Raw genomic sequence first — 11398 nt, 5'->3', positions numbered from 1 at the left:
TAAACTTCATTACAGAAAAGCTAGGAACAACACTAGAAGTCCTAATCCACAACATAAACAGTCTTCCCAGTATCCTGGAAAACCTACAACCAGGAGAAAATAACATAGATGAATGGGATCTTCTAAGACTCAAATCTTTGTTTTCTTGATGTTGAGCTTCAAGCCACATTGAATGCTTTATGTAGTCCTTGATGTTCTGCAGCAAATGCCTCAGGTCCTTCTCAATTTCAGCAGGCAAGGTTATGTCATCAGCATAATACAAATTGTTGATGAGTTTTCCTTTAATCCTGATGCCACATTCTTCCATGTAGAGTCCAGCTTCCTGGGTTAATATGGCATTAGGATTGAAGGAAGACTCATAACCAACTAGTGTTAAGGTGATGACACGCCTTATTAGCAGAGAGTGAAGATTAATTGAATCACTTACTGAAGAAGAGCAAAGTCTACAGCCTTCAATATGGATTACTTCTCAAATTCAAGAAAAAAAATTTCCTCACCACTGGAACAATAGGCATCATCAAGATAAATGGAGAAAACGGAGTTTTGACTAATTTAATTTCACCTAGGTTAACAATTAATACTAATGGCAGCATCAGTCAAAAAAAATCAAATGATGTGTTGCAAAGATTTCAGTTTAAAGACTAAGGTGTGCCTGACTTAAGCCGTGGCATTTTCAGTTGCTTCATATGCATTTGGAAGTTCAACAATGAATAAGGAAAACTACAGAAGAATTGTGATGTTGGAGAAGAGTACTAAATATCCACGGCGTATCAGAAGAACAAATAAATCTGTCTTGGAGAAAATACAATTAGGATGCTCCTTAGAGGAATGAATGGTGAAATTTCATCTCATATACTTTAGACATGCTGTTGTTAGGAGACACAGTCTTTAGAAAAAGACATTATACTTGGGAAAGTAGAGGGTAAGCAAAAGAGAGGAAGATCCTCAATGAGATGGATTGACACAGTGAGTGCAACAATGGCCTTGACCATGAAAGAGATTATGAAAATGGTGCAGAAGAGGGCAGAGTTTCAGTCTGTCGTTTATGGAGTCTCTCTTGTTTATAGCTGACTCACTAGCATGTTATAACAACTCTTCTACCGGTAGCAGCTTCCCTATCAAGAGGTAGTAGATGAGATAGCTGTAGAGCTTTTGTGACTAGAGTATTTGAGAAAGAAATAGATGAAGCTATGTGCTATGTTGTGAAGAAAACTGAAATCAGTTGTTGTCAGTAGTTACTGTCATGTCGACTATGACTCATAGCAACCATATGAACAACAGATTGGAGCCTTAAACCATCCTAATGATCGTTAAGCTCATTGTTACATTCACTGTGGCAGTCCATCTGAGAATTCTGACTGTACACAGCTAGTCAAATAAAAAGTCTTTGCAGCACCAAAGGGAATACAGGCTCTGGAATCTCAAATTCCTGGGTTTTATGTTTGGGGTTTTTTTTGTTTGGGTTTTTTGGGTTTGTTTTAGTTGACTTTTTATTTATTTTTTGCTATCTCTGTACTATTCAGTCCTAATTAGAGAGAACTGGCCTAGTAGTAAGCAGCAGGACTACAATCCCAAAAGCATGTGGTTCGAATCCTCAGGAGAAGGATGGGCAATCTCTCATGCAGTTTACTGCCTCTGAAAACCCACTGGAGAGTCAGCAATGGGTTGGTTCCAACTTCATAGTAAACAAGTCACTACGACCTCATGCACTTACTGCAGAGGGTCAAGGACTGCAGCCTTCAATATGGACTGAGGCTCAATGTCAAGAAGACAAAAATTCTCACCACTGAACCAATCGCTAGTATCAGGATGGATGGCGAAGAGATTGAGATTGTTCACAGCTTCCATTTGCTTGGCTCCACAGTCAACACTCTTGGCACCAGCAGCCAGGAAATCAAAAAACGTATTGCGATGGGAAAATCTGCTGTTAGGGACCTCTCTAAAGTACTCAAGAGCAACGTTGTGTCTCTGGAGACTAAGATCTGCCTGATACAGGCCTTGGTTTTTGCAATCACTTGTTATGCATCAGAGAGTTGGACAATGACTAGGGAGGATAGAAGGAGAATTGACGCCTTTGAGCTGTGGTGCTGGAGAAGAGTATTGAATGTACCATGGACTGCCAAGAAAACAAAACAGATTCATCCTAGAGAGGGTTAAATCAGGCTACTCCTTGGAGGCAAGGATTCTGGAGCTTCGTCTGACATACTTTGGACATGTTGTAAGGAGAGACAGGTCCTTGGAGAGGGACATCGTGCTTGGTAGGGTGGAGGGACAGCGCAGGAGAGGAAGACCCATTTTGAGGTGGATTGATTCAGTGACTGGGGTAATCGGGATGGGTGTGTCAGAGGCAATGAGATTGGCACAGGATAGAGCAGGGTTTAGGGCTGTTGTACATAGGGTCGCTATGAGTCGCAAACGACTCGACGGCACATGACAACAACCTAATTAATATGGATTTCTTCATTGTATTTATGGGTAAATATTAATGATGATAATTCACAGCATTATCAAATTAACTGAGATCGTATCAAGAAATTACATGTTGAACAAGATGTGCTTAATAAATGTTATCTTGTTGTTATGTGCTCTTGGGTAGCCTGCGACTCATAGTGACCATATGTACAACAGCTCTGAAGCCTGCCCTATCCTGAGCCAGTCTCACAGACTCCAACATACCTGTCCCCATTACCCCATTCACTGAGTCAATTCAACCCATCCAAGCTTGTCCTCTTCTGTGACATTCCTCCACCCTTCCAAGCTTGGTGTCCTTTTCCAAGGACTGGTCTCTCCTTGCAACATACCCAAAGTATGTCAGATGAAGCTTCAAAATCCTAACTTTCAAGGATTTCACCCTCTCCAGGATGAACTTGTTCTCCTAGCAGTCAGTACTCTTCTCCAGCACTACAATTCAAAGGCATCAGTTCTGCCATCCTTCGTTGTTGTCCAGCTCTATGAAGCATAGCAAGTAATTTGGAAAACTGTGGCCTGGATCAGGCACACCTTAATCTCTCAAGTGACATCATTATTTCTTAGTATTGAGGAGAGGTCCCTCACAGCACATTTTTCCAGTGCAATTTGTCTTTTGATTTCCTGACTTCTGGTGCCAACAGTGTTAATTGTGGAGTCAAGCAAGCTGTAATTGTTAAAAACCTCAATCTCTTCTCCATCCATCATGGTGCTGTCAATTGTCCCAGTGATGAGAACCTTTGTCTTCTTGATGTTGAATGAACTTAAATCCATTTTTCAGACTGCAGCCCTTGACGTGCAGCAAGTGCTCCAGGTCCTCCTCAGTTTCAGCAAGCAAGGTTGTACATAACACAGATTGTTCATGAGTTTTCCTCCAATCCTGATCCCGCATTTCTCCTCATAAAGCCCAACCTCCCAAATGTTCTGTTCTGCATATAGACTGAAAAGGTATGGAGACAGGACTCACTCCTTTCCTGAGTTTAAACAGTGTTTCCCTGCTCTGTTTGGAGGATTGCTATGTATGGGTTTTGCGTGAACACAATGTTATCTTAGTAATGTTATTTTATGTCAGCAGAAATGGGACCAGAGCTGGCAGTGGATATATGAATGTCTTCATGACACATTCCTTTCTATTTCAGGTTTTGCTCAAATGCCACTTTTTCAGAAAGCCCTTTCCTAACCACACTATTTAGAATTGCACTCTTCTTTCCACTCTAGACTCTTTGTCCTTCCTCTGTGCTTGAGTTTTCTCACACAACATTTCACTATGGGACATACTCCATGATCCATTAGCTGTTTCTTCCTTCCCATCTAAGTGCCACAATGTAAAATATTATTGCCTGTTTTGTTCATTGATATGTTCTTTGTGCTTATATGGTATTGGGTACATGGTAGATATTCATTAAATATCTGTGAATGAAAGAATAGAGCCTAGAAGGCCTTATATGGTAGAAAAAGCATCTGGCTCACTTTGTCTTGGGGCTTGTCTAGGGCTAGGAGTGCAAATTGTACCTGATACACATGAGCAGCCATCGTGATTGGACACAGAAATGTCAACAGCTGTATAATAATAAGAAACAACTTTTCGAAAATGTTGATATATTTAAGGTTGAAATGGGGGCTCATGAAAGTGGAAAGATATCTCTTTGATTGTTTTAATTTTTGGGTTTTTTAAAACATCAGTAACTTTGTATTCTGTTGTATGAATATACCTTGGGTGAATGGCCACTTCAACTACACTCAGATTTTTTTGTTGCACAGTGGAGACTGATTCAGTGCATTCCTTTGACCAAGCAATTAATCCTAAAACTTTATGCATATGAACCAATTGACTTCTAGAACTTGAAATGTGAAATTTAGGGCTCTAACCTGGATTGATATATAGTTAGAAATTTCAAATACCTCTCTCCTCTTTTTTTTATTTTTTTTAACTCATCTAGTTTTCATTTTGGAAGGAGGAGTGGCATCCACTTCCATAATAACTTGCCTCCGGAAACCCTACAAACTTGGAGAGAGGATGAAAGGCACCCAAGCATCGAGGACGCTCCTTCATAGGGTCGCTGTGAGTTGCCTGCGACTCTACGGCACTTAACAACAACAACAGTTTTATTAGTATTTAATGACTCAAACTTGTTCTTCAGATGGTTTTTACATTCAAGTAGGATATATTATTATTTTTGTGGATTTGTTTTCATTCTCTCTCTCCTTTTTTTACCCTTGGTACTGAAACAGACTCACTGAGGAAAAAAAAAAAAGACAAAGGAAAATTTTAAATTATATATATTATACACACATATTTATTTACATCTTAAAGGAGTTATATATTCAGGAATTAGAATATTCAGATGTTTCCTTTTATAAGGCCAACCTCTCTCATAGTAACTATTTGAAGGCAGGGCCTATTTTGTTATTCATAATTACATTTTTAATGCTTAACATATTGCAGGACACCAAACAAAGAATGTATGAGTAAATGATTACACAACAAACGGTCTGTGTTTATAGTTGCCCTCTTATAGCGTGAGTTTCTAACTATGATGTAGGATTTATTTACGCATGGGTTCTTAACTGTTAAGATATTTTACAATGTTGTGTAGTTACTGTCTTTGGATGTTTTGACTAAGATACATCCAGTAATAATGGGTAAAAACCAAATGTGTATGTTCTAAGGCCAAGAACAGACTTGAATAATCTCTGTGGGTATATGAATGATGCAAGGCACCACATTGATTATATGCACAAAGCCAAAGGCTTTTAGTTGCATGATAGTAGTATGTCAAGATCACATCCATTCAGACTGCTTTATGCCTATAAGAATACAACCTAAGTCACCAAGAAGATCTTATCTCTATCATCTTGGTGATGAGCTTCGAGTTCTGTGTCTCTGCTTGTGGGTGGATTTTCTTTCAACATGAGAGCTGTAGCTATGAAAAGTGGAAGATATGCTAGGTAGCATGTCCTTTAGAAGCCAGTATCCCTCTCAGGACAGCTAAAGAGTTCTTAGAGACTGTCTCTGACAAAGCTGTGATGTGACATCAGGGAATTCCAGCATGTTCTCCTGTTGCAGCAGAGTTCAAATTGGCCCACCTGTTGCTGATAAAGTTATACAGTATCACTGACATAATATAACGCAGGTAGAAAGATCCAGTCAGAATCTGGTGGAACTTCTCATGACACCTGGGCTATTACAAAATTTAGGACAATGTGAGTGCTAAATACAAATGTTATTCTGCCTCCTAATCTCAAGAAACTAGTAAATATGCTAAAGTAGTCCTTGACAGAATTACTGTCCAGTAGGTACTTTATATTTGCTTCTCTAGCATTTTGTTGTATATAGAACTCATCATAACTGGCTATTCCAGTGGGTTTTCAGAGGCATTAAATTACATGAGAGGAGATGGCCCATTATGTCCTAAAGAGCACCTGGTGGAATTGAACTGTGTACCTTTGGGTTGGTGGCAGAACTCTTTACCTCTAGGCTATCAGAGCTCACCAGAGCTCTTCTCTAGCATAGGACACTTGTTATTTGAAAGTTAGTCATTTGGGATACCATTGTTAGGGATAGTCCATTGCACCCTATAGTAATCATCTTCCATCCTGTTTTCCAGCATGGGCTACTGCATCCTTTTTGTGCATGGATTGAGCAAGCTCTGTACTTGGCTGAATCGATGTGGGGCCACCACCCTGATTGTGTCTACCGTGTTGCTGCTGCTGCTTTTCTCTTGGAAAACTGTGAAACAGAATGAAATTTGGCTGTCAAGAGAGTCCCTATTCAGGTATGTTTAGGAGGAAAATGGTGACTATCTTCCTATTTATTTCTACATGTACATTTATCTTTCCAAACAGATGAGGTACCGTGAATCTGGTAGTATTTATCAATCCAGAAAATTCTTTCTGGTAATGCTTTGAATGGAATATATAATTTATGTTAGCTTCTGACTTTGATTTTAAATATTACACAAAAGTTACGATGAGATGGTTATATAGTGAATGTTTGAAATTAAGGTTATTGTAAGAGTTTAGGCGTCAGTAAATTCATATCTAGAAACAATTATGTACTGGTCTATATAATCAGCTATAAACAAAATGAAACTAATAGGTCTCATTGCATTGTCAAGTGGATTGGAAGGTAGACACACAGAAGGAAGTGAAATACTGAAGACTTTCAGTAGAACATTCTGGCATAAGTCGTAGTGTGTGATCACATTGCTTTATTTTAAATGAAAGTTTTGAATGAAGAAATGGAAAGCTTTTCATCTTTTGGAAGGTTTGGTAGGTTTTTATGTAGGTAGATTAGATTTCTAAATATCCGGATGTCAGTTTATAATCCTATACTTGAGAGTAAGGCATTCTTTGGGACAACCCTTCCTCACATTGTGTGTCTGAGGCTTACTCTGCCCACTTTTTAAAGTTCTGGTGACCTGCACCTGGGCTCTCCTGACACTGCCATACCAGGCACATTAACTTTATTTGTCTAGATGCCAAAGATACTGCAACTTTCTGTCTTTATGGTCAAATTGTCCAATTCTATCAACATGGTTTTTACTCGTCTGCTTGCTCAGCCAGTCCGTGACAGTTTTTCCTTAGGGCAAGCAATTGAAATCCAATTGTAATCACGTGAGATAAGGAAATACATTGAAAAAGTGTAGAAGAGCTCACAGAATTGAAGAACCTGGTTTGTAGCAGGGTAGATGTCTGCTGCAGGTAACATCACAGGAGCAAAATAGATCCACTTTAACCAATTTGTTTTCTTTCCTCACATCAAAGTCCTAAAAATCAAACTTCTGTTATTGAATTTGAGTTTAGGATATGCGTTGGGCCAGGGCCTTGAGGTAACTGATCTGACTGAAAAAGCCCCCCAATATCCATGATGAGGGCTGTCAGGTAGAGAGAGCACCTTGGGGCTCCAGAGAGACTTCACAGAGTGACATGAGGAGAAATTCCTTAACTGCAAATCCACCTGTTGTTGTTAAGTGCTGTCAAGTTGCCTGCAACTCATAGAGACCCTTTATCTAACAACCCTAAACCCTGGTCTATCCTGAGTCAACCTTACTGTCTCTGACTCACTAACCCCCATTACCCCAGCCACTTAGTCAGTTCATCTCATTGAGGGTCTTCCTCTCTTGCACTGTCTCTCCACCCTCCCAAGCATGATGCCCATTTCCAAAGGCAAATCCACATAGCAAAGGTGAAATGTTTTAAATGGAAGGCATCATTTCTTTTGAGTTTTCACTTTATTTTTGGACTCCTAAAAGAAATGAATGAATATATAAATGAATGCTTAAGACAACAGTTCACCATGCTCTGCTGTTTTAAAATTAGACATCTGGTTGTATCGCTTTCCAGCTTGGAAATGGGAAAAGTAACTGTTATATTCATGCCTTACTAGTTTATTTATTATTACTATATTGTTGTCATTATCATCATCATGGTCTTCGTTATTTTGCAGTTACTGTAAAGACTTATTGTTTCATATGTGATTTGGGGAGTGTTTTTGAAGTCTTTTTAAATTCCTTTTCCCCATACTGATTTGCAAAGTCACACTATCTGGCTTCAGATTCTGTCTAGTCTCAGGCATACAGTCAAGGCATTTCTTACAGACCACATAGTTCAGTCTAGCTCTTCAGTTCTAGGGTCATCTGTAAACAAGAGGCAAAACCCTAGACTTCAGTAATATAACTTCCTCTAATTATCTCTTGGTTTGAATTTTTTGTTTACTTTCAATATCAGTGATTTTAATAAGAAACTTTAGTATGTTTTTGTCCTATATTAAATCTTTTACCTGCAAAGGAAACCAGAAGCAAATCTGTGTCTTCCAGTGTCAGATACTACTTCTTCAAAGCAACTTTGCGGTAGATTCTTGTAGACAATGATTAATTTCAATTACAGCAAATTAATATTCAAATCCTATACTACTGATGCCAACAATATTAAAGAACCCAGTAAGCAAAAATGCATTTTATCCAGAGCTTTGCTCTTTCAGATGGAAGTACAATGTTACTGTAGTTTTAAATGCCGTTGAGTCAACTTCCACTCATAGTGACCCTATTGACAACCAGTCTGACCCTTGCTCTATCCTGCAACATCCTCATCATATGTGCTCTTCTCAAGCCCATTATTACCAAGGGTAGTGTCAGTCTATCTTGTTCAAGATCTGTCTCCTTCTCTGACACTCCGCCTCTCTCAGCAAGAGAGCTTTTCAAACGACAGGTCTCTCTTGATAACATACCCAAAATATGTGAGACCAAATTTCGCCATCCTTGCCTCAAAGGAGCATCCTGGACTTAGTCTTTAAACTGACATCTTGCTCTTTAGCACCTTGGAGAGGTCCTTTTACAGCAGATATTCCCAGTGCAACAGGCTGGTACCATAACTCTCCCTTATCTATGGAAAATATGTTCTATGACACACCTCCCCCGCACCCCCCATGCATGTCTGAAACTGCTGATAGTACAAAGGACTGTATACCATGAGGAGTTTGGTGGGGTTGGTTTTTGTTTTTTATTTCTCTAAAGGTATAGGGTTGTGCTGCCATCTCAAACACAGGCATTCAAATCCACCATCTGCTTTGTGAGAGAAAGATGGGCAATCTCCTCCCATATGATTTAAAGCATCTGAAAGGATATTCTTGGAGGAGCAGCTAAGAGTTAGTTGCAACTCGATGGCACACAACAACATTAAAAGGGCAGGTGCCCAGGGTTGGCTTTTTTGACCCATTGGTTGCTGGTAAGGTGAGATACACCACTCATCCCACAGTATTTTCTAGACTCACAGCGGAGAAGGAAGACAGGATTACTGTGAGATTTCATAGGGTACTCAAAGCAGGACACAATTATCTCTTGAAATATTTTCAGATCATAGTCCACGATTAACTGGAACCTTGGAAAGTGAAACTGAGGATAAGGGGGCATTACCATGGGTAGTAAGTTTATTATAAAACACATCATTTTTCATGTGTTTCTTGGTCATCCAAATGCCATCCTTTGTGAAGAGTCTTTTCATGTCTTTTGCCCATTTTTGTGATTGTCAGTCTTTTTTATTGTTGTTGGTGTTGCTGTTGTTGTTGTTGTTGAGACCCTGTAGTATTTTGTAAACTTTGGTTCTGAAGCCCTTGTCTGAAATATCGTTGCCAAGGGGGATTAGATTTTAAGAAGGTCCTATCCATTGATGTCACCCTCCCCTGGCTGCCCCTTTAGGTCTGTTTTCAAGTTTCTTTATGCAGTATGCTAGAGCTTCTAAATTTGTTTCCATTTCATCTGTTACAATCTTCATGGTTGCAGGTTTTACCCTAAGGTCTCTGATCTACCTTGAGTGGGTTCTTTTTAGATGTGAGAAATGTACCCTTTTTCAGTTTTCTGCTGGTAGAGGTCCAGTTTTGCCCACACCATTTGTTAAAGAGACTGTTATTTTCCCATTTAATGGACTGTGTTACCTTGTCAAATATCAGATCAACATTGAGATACCATCTCACCCTGGCAGCAGGGCCAAAGTTTAAAAATGAACATAGCAAACAATTAATATTAGAGAGGATTTGGAAAGATTGTAACTCTAATGCTAGTAGGAATTGTAAAAGAGAACAACCGCTATGGAAGGCAGTTAAGCCTTTCCTCAAAAAGCTTACCATAGAGATCCCATATGACACATCTTTTCTACTGCTAGGAGTATATCCCAAGGAATCAGAACTGTTACATGAATGTAGATATGTAAACCAATGTTCATAGCAGCATTATTCACAATAGCAAGAAAATGGAAACAGCCTAAAAGACCATCAGTAAATGAATGAATTTGGAAATTGTGGTACATCCACAAAATGGAATACTATGTAACACTAAGAAACAATGATTTTATAAAATACTGTATAACATGAGAGAATCTAGAGAGCATGGTATTGAGTGAAATAACTCAGCCATGTAAGGATAAATACTACATAAGACCATGATTGTGAAAATAGAGGATGGTTGAGCAAGATATATACTCAAAAGGTGAAGAGGAATGAGAGAAGGGACAGCAGAAAAAGGGGAAAGGAGGAAATCACTGACATAGCAGAGGTGGTGGCTGGAGGTGGATGAAGGAATGAGAAAGGTTCAGTGGGGACTTGAAATGATGGGGTAATAATAGGCATAGAATGATGGTAATTACATAAAATATAATGCATATAAATGTATAAAACATACATAAATAAAACACAATGTATATGGATATATAAAACACAAAGTATAAGTATGTAACATGATGTATATGAATGATTACAGGAAAGCCAATACATTTTTTTTAATCCATTATTTCACAACTGAATGGATTGAGAAATTATGGTACGCTCACACAATATTATACAAATACTATACAATACTATACAAATACTATGCAGCACTCAGGAGCAATGATTTTGAAAAATACTATATAACTTGGGAGAAAATGGAGAACTTTATGCTGAGTGAACTAAATCAGTCTCATAAGTTCAAATACTGTGTAGGACCATTATTGTAAAAATAGAAGGATACCTAGCAAAATACATCTGAAGACCCAAGTGGGGAAGGAGTGGCAGCAGAGCGGTGAGGATGGGTAGGGGTTGCATAGTTTAGTAGGTGGAAGAGTTGCATAGTTTAGTGGTTGGAAGAAGGGGATGAAGGAAATGGGAAGGATCCAGCAGGGACCCGAAAAGATAGGGTAATAATGGACAAGGTCCAATGGTGATTAATTTTGTAAAACATAATGCATGGGAATGATTGTAGTAAACAATGTGAATGAAGAATAGTGTGAAATACAGTCTATATGAATTTTGTAAGCAAATCAATGTTTGTTATTGTTGTTGTTATGTGCCATCAAATTGCCTGTGACTCAGCTATGGTCTCTTCAGGGTATATTCCCAGTAGTGGAATTGCTGGGTCAAATGGTATCTCTATTTGCAACTTTTTGAGAAAGCGCCATACTG

General features: G+C 38.8%; 1 protein-coding gene across 2 annotated transcripts in view; it reads left to right on the top strand.

Moving 5' to 3' along the window:
• Positions 1 to 11398, top strand: part of TMTC1 (transmembrane and tetratricopeptide repeat containing 1) — a 477484-nt gene that overhangs the window by 313391 nt on the left and 152695 nt on the right. For both annotated transcript variants that reach the window (XM_006895074.1, XM_006895075.1), the window contains exon 8: positions 6075 to 6242. In XM_006895074.1, the coding sequence (XP_006895136.1) occupies positions 6075 to 6242 (168 nt within the window). The remainder of the gene's footprint in view (positions 1 to 6074; positions 6243 to 11398) is intronic.

The sequence above is a fragment of the Elephantulus edwardii genome, unplaced genomic scaffold (genome assembly GCF_000299155.1).
Source record: "Elephantulus edwardii isolate Elephantulus edwardi_28Jun2011 unplaced genomic scaffold, EleEdw1.0 scaffold00157, whole genome shotgun sequence".
NCBI lineage: Eukaryota > Metazoa > Chordata > Mammalia > Macroscelidea > Macroscelididae > Elephantulus > Elephantulus edwardii.
Note: the sequence above shows the minus strand (reverse complement) of the source record. Positions and strands in the feature narration are given on the sequence as shown.